At 42.4% G+C, this 16,638-nt stretch overlaps 1 protein-coding gene across 3 annotated transcripts; it reads right to left on the reverse strand.

Annotated features, from left to right (window-relative positions):
• Positions 1-241: 241 nt before the first annotated feature.
• LOC139558733 (protein shisa-7-like) lies at positions 242-14,998 on the reverse strand. 3 transcript variants are annotated; one of them, XM_071374111.1, is made up of 6 exons: positions 14,661-14,998; positions 8,260-12,085; positions 7,829-7,962; positions 7,438-7,503; positions 5,180-5,380; positions 242-4,665 (listed from the first exon to the last, which is right to left on the reverse strand). In XM_071374111.1, exons 2-6 carry the CDS (start codon positions 8,991-8,993, stop codon positions 3,809-3,811), a joined length of 1,992 nt encoding a protein of 663 aa, XP_071230212.1. In that variant the 5' UTR covers positions 8,994-12,085; positions 14,661-14,998; the 3' UTR covers positions 242-3,808. The 3 variants fall into 3 exon arrangements, with proteins under 3 accessions (XP_071230212.1, XP_071230211.1, XP_071230213.1); XM_071374110.1 differs by having other exon boundaries at positions 14,191-14,970; XM_071374112.1 differs by lacking the exon at positions 7,438-7,503 and having other exon boundaries at positions 14,191-14,969.
• Positions 14,999-16,638: the final 1,640 nt, after the last annotated feature.

Below are 16,638 nucleotides of genomic sequence, written 5' to 3' on the forward strand. Positions count from 1 at the left end.
GCAGCATCACCTGTTCATTTATATCTGATCAGAGATTAGGAAGGGTAAAGGGAGGGACAATCTGCCTGTCGGTTTGCCTGTTTGTCTGTCTATCTTCTGTCTGTCTTTGTGTCTTTCCTATCCATCATTGATCAGTCAGTCCAACCGTAAGACAAAAAGACAAAGTGATTTGAATCGAACAATCACAATCATAACTTGTGTTGATTTGATCAACACCAATAACCCAGTGGACAAAAATGAGTCATTGTGGATATTTTTTTAATTGTTATTAACAATTCAACAGTACGATTCTACAAATGCGAGAATTGACCAATAACCAAAATATGGGTTGCACGCTTGTAAGAGCTTCACTTAATATTCTTGGAAACAGACATGGGGATTATGTATTAGATGAATCCCTATACATTTTTCTGAGGTATGCCAAATTACTTGGGGGATACAATGTAGCCCCGCCTCCTCCTCACCCCGCAATACAATTAAGGGCCAATGAAGCTGTCTCGTGCTTACTCACAACTCCTTCCTTCTAAAAAACCTCACGCCACTAACTGTCGCCCCACGAGCCACACACAAAAACAAACATTTTATACCACAACCTCCCTCTTACCTCCACACACACACACACACACACACACACACACACACACACACACACACACACACACACACACACACACACACACACACACACACACACTAATCAACAGTACATTTACAGGCACACCGATTAATGAGGACGTACTCAACTAAAACATAATCACAACATCAGTATACCTCCAAATGTACAATAAAAACATACATTGAAAATATAACTGAATCTTCGTGTGACATAAATATATTTAGCCTTTCTTCATTTTAGTTTAACAAGATTCTAGTTATGGAATCTGACGTTTCCTCTCTGTAAAAATCCTTGGGCCATTCTAGTCCTATAACTGGTTATCCATAATCATGTCAAAAACAACAAGGCAAGCCACAATACATTCTCCAAACTATTCTAGAAAAATCCCCATTCTTTACAATAAAGAGTAAAGTTCTTGAAAAGAGTGACATTCCGGTTACATAAATGTAATCTTAAAATGAAATGCACAAATTTTCACCAAAAATGTTAACAATGTAATTTTATAGCTTTTGCTCTACAACTTGAAATTTGAGAAACATTTTATTTTGTTACATTTGCGTTGTTGAATGTAGCTTAACAAGGAAAGCTGTGATGCATGTCCTTTGCGATATTAGGCTTTTGAATCCAAAAAGCCAATATGAATAATATGATCATAGCCTTGGTTTTTAAATAGTTTGTGGATTTTTTGAAAAACACAATTGTCTTACTTGTAATATCCCAAGTCAGATCAAATGTGAGATTCATCATTCCTGAAAAGACATTGAAATACACACACGGCAAATACAGACGCATGTACATTAGACATACACGCCATGACGTCATAAGTCAGCACTATGACATCATCAACACTGGCTTTGACATCTTCATGCGGTTTGTCTTTTTACTTTGATTGCATCTGGGGGGTTTTCCGTCAAGAATACAAAGGTTAAAATCCACTAGGAAGTTCAATATTCAAAATCCAGGAAACATTGAGCTTCACAGAGAATTAAAAAAACAATAGGGGTAACTAATAATCATGGTGATAATAATAATCTGAGTAAATCTATAGTAAACATAATCATGACTATAAACACACAAACACATATCATAGTTTTAAAAACGTTGTCTGAAAGTTCCATCAATCAATTTTTGTCTTTATCCATTCACAGTTAAAGGGGAGAGCCGAAATACTATACAAAGATTTGAAGTAAATACAATGGTCTCCTTATCCTTTCAATCAAAGTGGAGAGTCCAACCCTTTTAAAAATGGACAGTAACAACCACATCTTCCATCTTATAACCAGATAACTGTGAAACACACACAAAAATAAAAATGTTACTTTTGCAAATGTACAAAAATATGACATGTCCACCTCCACCCCTGCAATGTAAAAAACAATGGTATGATTGGCTTTTTGTCACACTCAATGTCAACCTCACAAGGGCACAAAGCAGCTTTGCAGAATTGACTCTGTTTTCATCACACTTACAAAATGTGTCTGTCATTTCTGCAGTGTTACACAAACTGTCTCCAATATTGACACAGAAAAATGTAAAAAGCCAACAAAGTACAGATCACAAACACACAAAGAGTTTTCAGAATAGCCCTTGGTGTTTAGCGTCCATTGTTCCCTGTTCTCCCTTTCCAACCTGTCTCCAAATATTGTGAACAGCTGGAGTTTCAGAAACAGTAATAATATGTGGAATTCAGAGAAGACTGTGAGTAGTGTATATTAACTACTGACAAATCCATTTATTACCTCACAATCTGTGGTAAACAGCTCAGAAAGTATCATCAATCGAGCAGGAGCTTGACTGGTTTTGGGGATTGTTGTAAGGGACAGACCCATGGGCAAGTATGGCTAAACAAAGCCTTTGCATTAGCCACTCTGTATGGCAGTGTCCCTCAAATTGAACACAACTTCACTGAGCTTTCATTCTCATCTTATGTGGTCAACAGTTTTGTCATCTTTCTTTCTTTCAGGTGGTCTTGATCTCCTTAAAAACAATGACTGACATTGTGTGTCGAATAACAGTGTCAAAGAATTTCTGTGTGACTATAAATGTAACTGGAATCAGCTCCACAGTTTGGAAACTGACCTCAGAGCTGTGAAGGGACTGACCATTGCCGTGGAAATGCTCTTTAGTGACTTATGTCTCTTTGGGAGTGACAGCCGTCACGTCGACCAGCCAGCCAATCAGGCGAGGGTGCAAAGGTGATTCAGCAAAGTGATGTTTGTGTCAAATCATTATAATAATAACTGAGAAAATCCAGCCATAATCAAGAGATGAACTTATACATGACCTTATACAAAATGTCTGCAGACTAAGTTATGGCTGTAGTGTTAGATTGTGGTATCTAGCAACAGTACTCCAAATCTGTCTATTTTCAAGTCTTCCAATCAAAAATGAGGAAAGTGACGATTGGCAACTCAAATGTCCACTCAGTGTCAGCCATTCAGTCATCAGGCTATAGCATATACACACAGAATATACATACTGTCCAACGGGGCTTTATTCTTTTACAAAAAACAAAACAATTTACAGTCTTGTATTTTCTACAAAAGTCAAACAACCATCACATTGTTCTGTACTCCATTGACATCTGTGTCTGTTCAGATTCAAAGACAGGTTTGTTCTCTGTCAGAGCAGCTAGAGGCTTCATGACAAGAAACTCAATAACCATTTAATCATTTTGACCCAAGCAGGATCCACAAGTAAAAGTCATCATGTCCTAGGATCCTTTTTCAATGGCACAAAAAACTTTTTGAAATTGTTCATTTTTTGCTCTATACATGGCCCTTTTTCTTTCTCCCTCAACAATATGGCTGAATATTCTTTTTCCCAAGAATCAAATCAATGGGCTTCATTCAAAATTCTCTCTAATAATTCAATTTTTCTCTATCATTTCTTTCTATCATTGCCCTTTTCTGTGTTTCCTAGCAACAGGTAACAATGGCATCCACTCTTCTCTCACGTCTTTCCTTCTCTGGTCTTCAACACACTCATCTGAGGCGGTTGATGGGACGCACTATCCTTCTCTCTCTCTCATCAGCTTGCCCATGTCTCTCTTCTTGTTTCTCCTTCTATTCACCTTTCTCTCCATCATGCCCCAATTGACCTTTCCTTCTTCTCTTCTTTCTGTGTGAACACTTTCAGCTCGAACATTCTCAACGCGACCTTCATCACTCCTTCTCCGTTGTCTCTACTCTCTCACACGGTCACCTCGTTCTTACTAGCCGTTCTCAATGTCTGGCCCCCTCCCCCTCCTCCTCCCCCTCCTCCTCCCCCAGGGATGTATTGGAGTTGTTCAGTGGTGTTCTGCCTCTTGGTGGCGAATGCCATCCTCCGTGCGTTGTGGCCCCCGATGGTCCCCGCCCCGCTCCCTGATCCGTGCCCATGAGGGTCCCCCCAGCTTCCTGCCGGATGGCCCGCCACGCTCATCTCCAGCTCGTGGCCCGATGTGGGGTGGGAGTTCATCTTGATCATGTGATGGCGCTCCAGCGAGGGTGTGACGCAAACGTTCTGCTGTGATTGGGCTTTGTGGCTGAGGCATCCCATGGTCGGGACCCCCATCCCCCCAAAGTCACCCATGCCCCCCATACCCACCATACCGCCCAACCCTGGCATGCCCATGCCCACCATCCTCTCCTCCAGACGGTCGGGCGAGACTAGGAGTCTCTCGTGGGACTTGCGAAGCGTCTGTGAGGTGGAGCTCTTGCTGGTGGTCATAGCCTTGTAGTACTGGTGCTGCTGGTTCTTGGAGAGTCTGGAGAGGGTGTTGCCCTCACCAAGTGCCAGGAGCTGGTCCTGGGACATGACCCTCCGCGGGGGCTTGTCGAAGGCGGGCTGGTACCCCAACGACTGGGCTGGCAGAGGGTAGGGGTTGGGGGTGGATGTGGGCACGTGAATCCGTGGCCGGGAGGAGTGGAAGGGGAGGGTGCCCCTGGCTCCGAGAGTGTAGTCACCGCCCCAGTGGAGGTGGTGCTGGGAGGAGTGGAATGACGGAGGGGCGTTGTTAGGCCGTCGCTTTGATGTGTAGTAGCCAGAGTAGTCGTCCAGCTCTTTCTCTGTTTTTTGGGAGGGGGGGGGGTTAAGTAAAAAAAAAAAAAAGAGGGAGGATGAAAGAAAGAAATGTTGAAATGACAGTTAGTGAAATTCATTTATTATAAGGTGAAAAAAAGTGTTAAACATTTCTCTCCCTTAGAACACCTTCATCTTTAAAGACTTTCCTTGGACTGAGCTCCCTGAGAGCCAATTTAAATGTGACCTTTAGGCAACCGTTACAATCCCCCAATACATCCTTCATATAATCTAGCTTTCAGGGGCACCCGTTTCGAGACAAACAAGCCTTTATCGAAGCCCATTCTATAGACTATAGCAGCCTACATTAAGGCACATCGAAAGGTAATACATCTGACACACATCATCGGCTGCTGCCTCTCGCCTGTTATGCCTTCTTCCACACACACACACACACACACATCTCTGGAGCTCTCTCTAGCCACCGCCTCCAGTCGCCTTCCTCCCAGCAGCGGCTGCCACCCAGACATCCAGCCCCCGCCCCACCGCTCCCCTCCTCACCGAGCTTCTTCAGGGAGCTGTAGCGGTTGATCTCAGGTTGCATGGCCGCCTCGTAGGAGGGGGGCAGCTGGGCCAGGTTGTGGAAGGAGTGCGAGAAAGGGGGCTGTGGGTGCAAGTGCAGGCCGGAGCTGTTGTTGTGCTTGCTGGTGAGGAGGGTCCCCGTGGAGGCTAGCTGGGCGTTGTTCATGCGGGGCACGCGCTCTGGAAGAGGAAGACATAGGGGAGCATTAACCAGGGACCTAACACCTACAGTATATAGGGCTACAATTAGATTGACATGTTAACATAATATATATGAGTACATTAACCAGGGACCTAACACATACATTATATAGGGCTACATTTAGAATGACATGTTAAAATAATATATATATGAGTATATATTAAGGACCTAACACATACGGTATATAGGGCTACATTTAGATTGACATGTTAACATAATATATATGAGTACATTAGTTAAGGACCTAACACATACAGTATATAGGGCTACATTTAGATTGACATGTTAACATAATATATATGAGTATATATTAAGGACCTAACATACAGTTCCTTCGGAAAGTATTCAGACCCTTTGACATTTTCCCTATTATGTTACGTTAGAGCCTTGTTCTAAAATAGATCAAATAAACTCCTCAGCAATCTACACACAATATGCCATAATGACAAAGCAAAAACAGGTTTAGAAATGTTTGATATTTATTAAGAAAAAAACCAACAGAAATACCTTATTTACATAAGTATTCAGACCCTTTGCTATGAGACTCGAAGTTGAGCTCAGGTGCATCCTGTTTCCATTGATCATCCTTGAGATGTTTCTACAACTTGATTGGAGTCCACTTGTGGTAAATTGAATTGAATGGACATGATTTGGAAAGGCCTGATTGGTGGAGTGCTGCAGAGATGGTTGTCCTTCTGGAAGGTTCTCCCATCTCCACAGAGGAACTCTAGAGCTCTGTCAGAGTGACCATTGGGTTCTTGGTCATCTCCCTGACCAAGGCCCTTCTCCCCTGATTGCTCAATTTGGCCGGGCGGACAGCTTTAGGAAGAGTCTTGGTGGTTCCAAACTTCTTCCATTTAACAATTGTGGAGGACACTGTGTTCTTGGAGACCTTCAATGCGGCAGAAATGTTTTGGTACCTTATCCCAGATCTGTGCCTTGACACAATCCTGTCTCGGAGCTCTATGGACAATTCCTTCATCCTCATGGCTTGGTTTTTGCTCTGACATGCACTGTCAACTGTGGGACCTTATATAGACAGGTGTGTGTCTTTCCAAATCATGTCCAATCAATTTAATTTACTACAGTTGGACTCCAATCAATTTAATTTACCACAGGTGGACTCCAATCAATGGAAACAGGATGCACCTGAGCTCAATTTCGAGTCTCATTGCAAAGGGTCTGAATACTTACGTAAATAAGGTATTTCTGTTTTTTATATGAAATAAATTAGCAAAAATTTCTCAACCTGTTTTCACTTTGTCATTATGGAGTATTGTGTGTAGATTGCTGAGGATTTTTTATTTTAATTTAATCCATTTTAGAATAATGCTGTAACGTAGCAAAATGTGGATAAAGTCAAGGGATTTGAATACTTTCCAAAGGCACTGTATATATGAGTACATTTACAAGGACCTAACACACATAAGGTAGGTAGCTACATTAATAATGGGCCAACATGTATAAGTACATTTAAAATGGCCTTACATTTAAAGATACATATACAATTGACGAAACGTGCCAATTCCCCAAAAATTATTCGTCTTAAGAAATTGCTGCCAATTTGTCATTTGTACGTTTTCAAGTCATTCTAGGACGACTATTACAAAGGTCCCTTGAGCTAATATATAAAACAAGCCAAGATGATTGTCTGACACTTTGGTCATTGACCATGTACAATAATGGGCAATGACAGCCAATAATGTCTTTATAACCACTGAGCGAGCACACGGGAGACATTGACCACTGTGGAGTAACAGGCTTCGGTAAGTGCAGTAACACACTGACTTCACTCAAGCCCAGGCCCACAGTGTAAGTAAGCACGCTTACAATACAAACAGATACAGTACATAGTGCATGCTGAGACACTTACGAGGGTGACACACAGAATGAGTGGGAGTAGTGAAACGGCGACTGTGTTAAGAAAACAGCGACTGTGCTAAGGAAACACACCCAATGGTACATATACAACACCAGACAGACGTTTCATGAGGCCAACTCACACACCCGCCAGGGGTTAGCTAGTTCGGCTTACCCATAGCAGCTGAGTGTTTGGGACTGGAACCAGACACCTGGATAAAATTGTGGTGCAAGTTGCCAACTGCAAGAGAGCACAGCGAACACTGATGGTACTGCCACTCGTATGCGTGTGTGGTGGTGTGTGTGCTGTGGGATTACATGAGCGTGTTTAAGAGTGCGAGTATGTTGAACGTGACCCCATACAGTCAGCATTACTAGGCTATTGCATCCACCACCGCTGTCCACCATCATCACTGTAATGGTTCATATATCTGAAAACGGGCTAAAACAGGCTATTACTATTTCAACGTAATAGCAGTGTTATAAGAGTGTTATTATACTAACAGTGTTATAACATTGTCATTACAGTGTTGTTATTGTCCCATGCTTTCTGTGGCGTCACTCACTGCGGTTGTCTTTGCTCTGGAGCACCGGGGTGTAAAGGTTCTTGGGGGGACGACCGAGGATGTCGCCGGTGGTGTTGTTCCTCTCCCCCTGTTGGACTGGGCTGGCCTGACTCCGCAGGCTGTCCACCAGGGCTCTGGGAGAAAGAGGAGAGAAGAGAGGAGGGGAATGGAAAATCATAGACAAGGGCGAGACAGTAGAATAAAAGATGTAGCATTCAATTTAGTTTACCACCAATATAAATGTGTTACTTGTTCATTGATTGTGGTTCAGTTTCATCACCCCTTTGGTCTGTGGCTTGTGACCTGCTTCGCAGTAATGTGCTGAATTTAAGACTACAACCCACTGACAGATCCACGTACACCCATATGGTCATTTTCAGACACTGCTTACTGATCTTCTATTCAAAGACACTTCTCCATTCTTTTCTCACCTGGGCATGTTGATGTCTCTGTTCCGGGGTCGTCGGGATATCTTGTGGAAGGCCACCTTGATGCCCACTGCCACCACTAGGGTAAAGGAGATCACCCCACCAATCACGTACGCCGTGCTGTTGCTCTGCTGCTGCAGCTGCTCTGAGTCTGGGTCCCCCCGGTTCCCCGGGGGCGGGGTGTTCGTCGGCGGTGTGTCGAGCCACCCGGGTGAGTTGTAGTTGTTGCACGACTCCTGGTCCAGGCGGCTACGCTGGTGGTCACAACAGTAGCGGTAGTGGCAGGTGCCACAGCAGTAGATGTAGGTCCCCTTGGAGCAGTTGAAAGTGTTGTCCAACTGGCCCATGACGTCGTAGTAGGCCCGGCACACGTCCACATCCACCAGGCGCCGGGGAGGTGGCGCTACCTGGGCGGCCCCCAGCGGAGGTTTGAGGGCGTCAGCTGCCGTCATGTTCTGAGGGAGCTTGATTTGGGGGAGGGGCTTTGGGAGCGTTTCGGGTTCTTTCGGCTCACTGTCCTGAGCGTCCTCCATTTCAGCCGCTTTAGGCGCCACCTTTGGCCCCCCCAGGGGCGGCGGCATCGGTTTGTTCCCAAAACCGGTGAGGAGGAACAGGGTGGTGCCGCCGTTGGATGAGCGGCGCTCTGTGGTGATGGTCACGGCGGAAAGGACGAGGCCGGACACAAAGAAAAATATGAGGGAGGTGCTGAACATCCTTTTGTAGGTTCTAGGCCTCATTTTTCAGCGTTTCTGAGCCAATTCAAAAAATAAAATGCTCGTCAAGAATTCAAATATGAAGGTCCTCCTCCAAGAGGGATAGTGTCCTCTCCTTTCTTCTTTGAATTTCACTTACGTGTTAAGTGTAAAAATATTAAACGCTTACACTCAAGATTTCAGCCTAAATACGGTAAACTAATCCTTTGTTAGTGCTTCCATGTGCGTTACATACACTAGTGTGGAGGTTTTCACTTAGTTGAGGGATTTCTTTTGCTTGTTCAAGCAATACGTGTGGCATGTCACTTGTATGTATTTATGTAAACATATCTCTCAAGCTCTCAATATAAATCTATTATTGTGCGTAAGCAGCTTCATGTAAACTCTGAGGTTCTATATTTCTATGTTTTAGGCCTATATTATGGCTATACTTGTGAAAGGACTATTTGAAGTTTGTCTCGACAACTTCAACTTAGCACACAAAAACAAAACAGAATGATAAGGATGCTGGAAAATGTACAGATTGTAAACACCAGTCAACAAAGTGTTATTTTACGCAATGGTAAGAAACATGATTGGAGTTTCTTGATAATTGTGTGGTCTCTACTGTGCAGACCTCACTAAAATGGCAAGTGTGGGTTGTCTTTCTTTGTGATAGGCAGTATTGTCTTGTAAACAAAATCAATGTGTAAACGTTTCAAACCCTTCGGAGTCTTTTGAACTCAACTGACCTATGGCACAAAGTTATGAATAATGTAGCTAGCGAATCCTCTTTGAAGGGAAGGTGTACTCTGTAAACATTAAGCGTTGCATGTAACTTTTATTTGAGTACTTTTCACCTACGCTTAATCCTATTATCACTGCAATTGGCACATCAGTTTTCTGTTGTAGGTATTTGACCCATAAAAACCTTTCTGTAACACTTTAGTCAAAATCCATTTCTAGCTCTTTGCGTGAATTGTAAACAATTTTGCTGGCAGCTTTAGGTGTCTGTAATTCATCATATCAATAAATGTGCTTGAACAGATTTGGCACTGTTTATTAACAGTATTAGCTTGCTAGGGAAATTTCTTCTGCACTGAACTTTCTATTTGTTCACAAATAAAAACTCTTTAGGGAAATGAAATAGAGGTTGGGTGGTCAATTGAGGAAATATTATTCGGAGAGATTTTAGATTCTTAATTCGGACTCAAATACAGCGGTTGGAAGTCTACAAGGTGTGCGCTATGAGACAAGGACCAATCACAAAGGCCTGTCACGAGGTCCGGTGAAAGTGGGTACTGCAGAATTGTACCAAGCAGCATATATAGTTGAGACAGACTGGGACCACACAATTCACACCTAACTTAGTGAGAAAAGGAAAACTGAGATATAACACAGTGAGTGATGGACAAAATGAATAAAGGCAGCCGGAGATAGTACAACAATTGTTTGATGAATTAGGAAAATGTGAGAGAGGAAGGAGGGACGAAATGGGGCTAAGGATCTATGTGCGTTTGATCCCCTTGCGTGAGTGTCTCTGCTCTGAGTTTAACTCGGCCCAACAGAATAGAACGAAAGTGGGCTTGGGCCCGGTTCTGGCAGGACAGCGCGGCTCTGCCCACAGAACAGACATGAAAATGTCTGGATTCATTCGTTCAATGCAGAATATGTGGAGGAAACGTACACTACGAAATGGTCACTTTCCAGCCTAACCTAACCTGGGCTGATGACTACAGATACATAGTAATTGTGACCTAAGAAAGAAACGTAGAACAATCTAATGTGAATAGCTTTATAAGCTATTGTCTTATAAATAAAATGGAAATGGTATCCTAGTATCATATAATCTCTTCACTGTATCCCTGAATGTATGAGCCCACCTATTGTTGAAAGTCAATATATGAGATGTTGTCAGTACAAAGAAATCTTAAACATAGTGAGATGATAGTTCAAAATGTTTGGTCATAGTACGGCAGGTATAATATGGCTTAATTGTTTCTTTAGTAAGTGTTCAAGTTTATCTCTTTTGACAGACAACATCAATACGCTCCGGGGCTGTGTTGCATGTTTCGAGAAAAGAGAACACAAGGGTTTGAATATCATTCGGGTTAAAAGGAAAAGGGGCCTTTTCAAATTGTTTAATGTGGCGTGCCTACATGCGCTGTATGGGAGAATGCTGGAGAGATTCTGACAGAAAATAATAAGGAAAAAAAATCGAGGAGCGATGGATAAGCAAAGGAGCGACAGAATAACAGCAAGGTCAATTTATCTCGTTATATGTGACTTGTGATGCCCATCAGTCAGTCAAAGCCCAGTTCGATTGATCGCTCTGGGGCCGAGCTGTCAGATCCCGAGTAAATTTGTGAGTTAGCACTGCTTACCATGTTCCAGCTAATGCACTACAAACAGATGCAGGCCATCCATTAAAGATTTGTTTATAAAGCACTTTGGACCAATAATGCACTATTCATCCAAATCTGAAAGATTATAGGAGCAGGTTCTTTTTTTTTTTAACACTGACGTCGGAAAAGGAATTTACGTTTAACACCTCTCTACAGGCATTAGGCTAACTCTCCACAATGTGGTTCTAACTACTTTTTAATTTATATGTTTTGCGTTTATGTATGCTATGAGCTTCAATGCTATTTTGATGTAATAGGGATCTGAAATGTGTATTTTATGTGTTAGGGAGACTAATTAAAAATGTGCATTTTGATATTGAATCAGGTATGAATGAAAAATGTGACTTTTTGATAGCTTTGTTGTTGTCAATATTTAGCTTTTTTCTTGGCGCAGTTCGTTTGGCACTGGTTTTGGTCTCTCTTGAAAACAAAACAGGGAACAAAGAAAAACAGTCTGTGCAAATTAAGGTCCAAAATCCCCCCCCCCAAAAAGAAAGAAAACGAAAAAAGGGATGTAGAAAGGCCGTTGTAATTAGCAAACACCCTCTGGATCAAAAACTGGGTAGAACATCCCCCTAGTTGTTCCACCTGGCCAAGACAGGGTAGAACATCCCCCTAGTTGTTCCACCTGGCCAAGAGTGATGATGATGTAATCCAGGTTTGAGGTTCTTTTTGTTCTTTGCCCTTTTCAAATTTCTTCGACTTCTTTACTTCTTTATTTCTCAATTGACACTGCAATAAGAAGAAGAGAGCAAGCTGATCAATGGATGACATTTTCTTAGTCCACAGTTTAGCCAAAATGTTTCTATTCTAGGAGAGTTAGGTACAAGACATACAATAGCACTGGTAATACCAACATTGAACAAGCATACATGATTACTCCTACATAAACAGTTGGCTAATAACTGAAATAAGCAGTAATTAGCAAGTACTAACATTCCCTCTGTTTGGCTAAATCGATTCATATTTCAGATTACCTGATATCCATGGTGTAAAAATGACAATGCATGTTGCATTATTGCATTCATTTAAAACCAACAATTGAATTTATTCTAATCATCATACTGTCAACAAATCTGTAACATAATACGATTCGGAAAAGCTCATCCTTTCACACCAGACCTTGAATATCCCGATCGTAGACACCTGAGAACCATCGTCTCATACATTCCTTTGTCAGATAAGGACCTGCGAGCTCACACGACATTAACATCAACTTTGAGAGAATAGACATGTTTTGACTTCAAGAAAAACAGCTAGATGGGACATGATGATGATGAGAGACACCGTGTGGCTAGTACTGACACCGAGAGACGAGTGTCAGGGGAGAAGATTAGGTCTCGTGGTAAAGACTAGGCCTCGAGAGGAGAGAAAGGAGCGGAAAAGCCACAGATGTGAGCAGTGGGGGGGTTGCCCTGAATGGGAGTATCCTGTCGAGATGAGAAGAGGAAAACAGGGAGCAATGCTGGGTCGGGGGCCCTAAAAGTGGAGTCTCTGGTGCTGGAAAGTTAAGGGTGCCTTTCAAATCAGTGACTGCCCTGGGGACCATTTCCATTACGTCTCCTTGATGCAGCAATTAAGAAGCTACTGACGACAGCTGATCTCCTCGAATGTGAAGCTTTCTAGGCAAACACATCGTTTTGACAGACACACCGCTCGGCCTGGCCACAAATAGTGAGATGTTTATGAGTCTGTTCGGGTGCATATGGAACAGAGCATTCCCAACATATATGCTGCCTGAGCATCTGCTGATGCCTGGCCCTGCCGAGCACAGGTCTTAAAGAGACAGTGTAAACGCTGACACACAGCGTGTTAGCTCTACACTGACCCCCCTCGCTCCCACTTCCCTCCCTCCCGCTCTCTCTCTCTCTCTGCCAGTGAGTGGGCTTGAGCAGGCTCTCTCAGAATAGCACTGCAGCATTGAACGAGAGAGGGAAAGAAAGTGAATGAGCAACACTGTCCTCCACTGTTCTCTCTATATACATACATATATATATACATACGTCTATTGTCTTAGCAATGCAACTCGTTGTACAATGGGCTTTGCTTCACCTCTTCTCCTTTCCCAAAGATCTCTCCATCTATCTCACCCTCCTCCCATGATGCTCAGTGTCAGATGTTTGTCCACCTCACTGCTCCATCCGTCCATCCATCACCCAGCCTACCTTTTCTCCCTGTCTTTCTCTGAACTGAAGCATGCTGGTTCTTAATGCAGTGCACTAGGACAGTGAGCCTTTGTAATTAGGTGTCAGCATTCATAGGCCTCCGAAGAAAAGACATCATGAATTATGGAAGCAACGTAATTACCGTAGACCTATTACTGACTCCCTTGATAGTGAACGATAATTACCTTTAATACTGGGAAATGCCATAATATAGTATAACTGCACAATTATTGAACTATTGTGGCTGTGTCTCAATGTGCCATATCATGTAGCATTCATTGAGCTTAGTCTATAGACTATTTGTGGGAGATTATATATGGACAAGACTCCCATAGCTGAGGTTTTGGGCAGCAAACAGGTGACTATGTGACAATGTTGTCAAAGCAAAACCATATCCATTCTAACTTCTGCACATGAGCGACCATGAACATTATAGCACGGTTGGTGTGTCGACATTTGCATTCATGTGGCGTTGTGGTATAGGCCAATTCACACACTTCCATTTTCCATTGATGCTAGGGACTTAATTTATGGGGGAAACGGACAAGACAGACACAAAATGGGAGGGTATGTTATGGTGGTCGAGGCGCAAAGAGCGAGACTTGTTCACGTGCACGTTTCATTGGGCAATGTTGCAGCACTAAACAGAAACAAAATGAAGGAACGTCTTACCTATGTGTCGCTGGCTGTATTCAGAATGGCAATACGATGATGATCCTTATTTAGATGCGGCCGTCAGGCCCGTCACCATGTTTATTTGAAATTAAACTAGGAACAAATATTGCCGCACATCAATTGTTGCAGATTGATGCCAATAAAAGAATGCAAATATGCATTGATCAAAAATGGCCCTACACTACGCTGCATCACAATAAAAGCGCATAGATTGGAGTTCACAGGCGTATGCGCTCGTCTCTTTCAAATTACACCCAAATTGTATGTCTTATGGTCAAAATAATTGTTATATAAATAGGAGAAAATCTGCACTCAATTAATAATTTACTTCCATCCTAAATTGCGAGAATCATGTTATTCTATCAAGTCGAATGAGGTTGTGGAAATCCGTTTCAATCTTTGAAGTTATGCAGAGGAGAAAATGAATCAGATTTTGTTCTTAAAAAGTGTTCAAAAGATAGCTTTACCGGTTGTCTTAGTTGTCCATTCACCAACGTTGGATCTTTGTGATTCCCGGAAAACAATTGACCATGCCTACATTTTCATTGTAAATCCAGGTGAGGATGACATTAATTGGTCTCGAAAGACATTTTTCTCTGAATAGACATATAAAATGGCACAATAATTAAAAAAACGAGAGGGAGCGCGTCTGAAAATATACTTTCTGCTATAATTTAGACCATCACATATTGCAATTTCCTTTTAGCGGTGACTATAATCCTCAATGCGCTCCCCCTTTGCTAAATAGGTTCTACCGCGTTGATGAAATTCGCAAAAAGTGATTGCTTTCACAAAGGTCCGCCACACTAGGTGTTCATTCATTGATTGGCCAATATGGTATTTGTCTACGTTTCCATTTGTTAAGTGTACAAAAGTATCTACCAATCGGTGACACACTTTATTCCCAATGAGATATTTTTCTCCATGAACCATTGGTTTACAACCAGGGATGGAATAGTTTAAACGAGAGCAAGAGCGAACACTCAGACACCTTCAAAAGGGCCAATTTGTCTATTCAATGTGCCGAACAAAGCTCATTGCAATTAACAGTGAAATGTTTAACTCCTAAAACACTAGCAGAGTGATTGGGGGAAAATTACACCGCTTTACAGTTTTTCATGTGGAAAAGATGGAGCGGGAAGAGTCTATGATAATGCAGTGACATTAGTTGCCTTGACAACCGTGTCCCTGTATTTCGGCTAATTATTAATTTGATGGAAATTAGTAGATGCTTGTTTCCTTCTTCCCGAGTCATTGCCCCATTCACTAACTTCAAATTGTCACACAAACTATTTCCAAAATCTCTCAGGCATGCCTTCCTCAGTGACATAAATTACAGTACCCTGTGTGCTACATAAAATAGAACCGAACAGAGACGATTAGAAAATAATATGGATCAAAGGCTCCCATAAAGTCCACCATTGGGGAAAGCATTATTATGTGACAGAGGCAGCTATTTCAATCATTGTACCAGAACAGGAGCAGGACTGCATGGTGTCTGGGGCCACACAGATGGTCTTATATAACATGGCACATGGTGGCTCTTTGAGCCAGGGTTAGTCAACCACTTCTCGCCAGTGATTACTCTGAACGTCAATATATCAATGAATTAACCAAACAGACAATCAATACTGTCTCCAAAAGACTAACAAATATGCAAATAGTCATTTTAACAACAAAGGTAATTGCTGACAGAAAGCTTAGCAAATTGCATCTGATTGAAATGTCCCGAAACTCACTTTTCACTCCATAAAAGCCATTTGAGGACAGGCTAAAAGAGAACCCCTGTGAACCAGCCACAGGAAATGCTCCCCACCTGAACAGGAAATGGAGAATTCTCAGGGATATCTACACAGTCAATGGGCAAGCCCACCCATATGAAGCTGACAGGGTGTTGGTGTTGAGTGACTGCACCTCACAATGACAATGTGTAGACTTCGGGCAATGTGTTACAATGTGTTGTTTAGTAGTATTACTCTTAGATTCAAATAAAGAGACGTGTTTGGCTAGTCCTTGATGGCGTTACAAGAGCCTGTTGGTGGCTATGCCAAAATGATACTGGAATACAGAGTATGTTGGTCGAAAGCGTACTGTAATGGAAGTTAGTAATGGCTGACTTATTACTAATTTCAGTCTTTGGGTCAGGCTTTGAACCCGCCCCCTCCTGACTCAACATCCCCCAAGGGCTCATTTGATTGGGCTATTGCTGCGGAATGTCTTTTTTTTTTATTAGACTGCAATAGTGACAGTCCAAAGTATTACACAGTAATACAACATGCTGAATGCATCTTTTGGGGCGTAACTACAAAGCATATGGATGTATACAGTATATGAACCATTGAACAAATTAGTATTAAAGGATCAAATCTAGGTCACATGGAGACAGAGAGCTAACAGCAAGCTCCCAGATGTGACGTGGGAGAGAGTTACGGCATAAGGAGCCTT

Source organism: Salvelinus alpinus, chromosome 29, assembly GCF_045679555.1.
Source record: "Salvelinus alpinus chromosome 29, SLU_Salpinus.1, whole genome shotgun sequence".
Taxonomy (NCBI): domain Eukaryota; kingdom Metazoa; phylum Chordata; class Actinopteri; order Salmoniformes; family Salmonidae; genus Salvelinus; species Salvelinus alpinus.

Bases quoted from the DNA above. Each gene is read 5' to 3' on its own strand.
- LOC139558733 (XM_071374111.1), bottom strand. From the start codon at position 8,993: ATGAGGCCTAGAACCTACAAAAGGATGTTCAGCACCTCCCTCATATTT. The intron at 7,963-8,259 runs GTGAGAAAAGAA...TCTTTCTCCCAG, and splicing joins AGAGACATCAACATGCCCAG to AGCCCTGGTGGACAGCCTGC. The intron at 4,666-5,179 runs GTGAGGAGGGGA...CCCAAAAAACAG, and splicing joins CAGCTCCCTGAAGAAGCTCG to AGAAAGAGCTGGACGACTAC.